Genomic DNA, 224 nt, shown 5'->3' with positions numbered 1-224 from the left:
AGATATATATTTAATGCAACATTGCATTTGCAGACAACCAACAAGACAGCCGTGGAGACAACCAACTTAACAAAAAGCTTTGGGTGGGACAGTAGTGAGGCCTGGCAGCAGCATGACATCCAGGAGCTTTGTCGGGTCATGTTTGATGCTCTTGAGCAGTGCTTTAAGAACACCCACCAGTCAGACCTCATCAACAGCCTTTATGAAGGTATGGCATTGGTTCT

The 224-nt window shown here is 45.5% G+C and overlaps 1 protein-coding gene across 1 annotated transcript in view; it reads left to right on the top strand.

Moving 5' to 3' along the window:
* Nucleotides 1–224, top strand: part of LOC119586621 (muscle M-line assembly protein unc-89-like) — a gene marked incomplete in the record, with an annotated part of 8,209 nt that overhangs the window by 4,630 nt on the left and 3,355 nt on the right. The window contains 1 exon segment of the mRNA XM_037935368.1: nt 34–208. Coding sequence (XP_037791296.1) covers nt 34–208 — 175 coding nt within the window.

This window comes from Penaeus monodon, chromosome 21 (genome assembly GCF_015228065.2).
Source record: "Penaeus monodon isolate SGIC_2016 chromosome 21, NSTDA_Pmon_1, whole genome shotgun sequence".
Taxonomy (NCBI): Eukaryota; Metazoa; Arthropoda; class Malacostraca; order Decapoda; family Penaeidae; genus Penaeus; species Penaeus monodon.
Note: the sequence above shows the minus strand (reverse complement) of the source record. Positions and strands in the feature narration are given on the sequence as shown.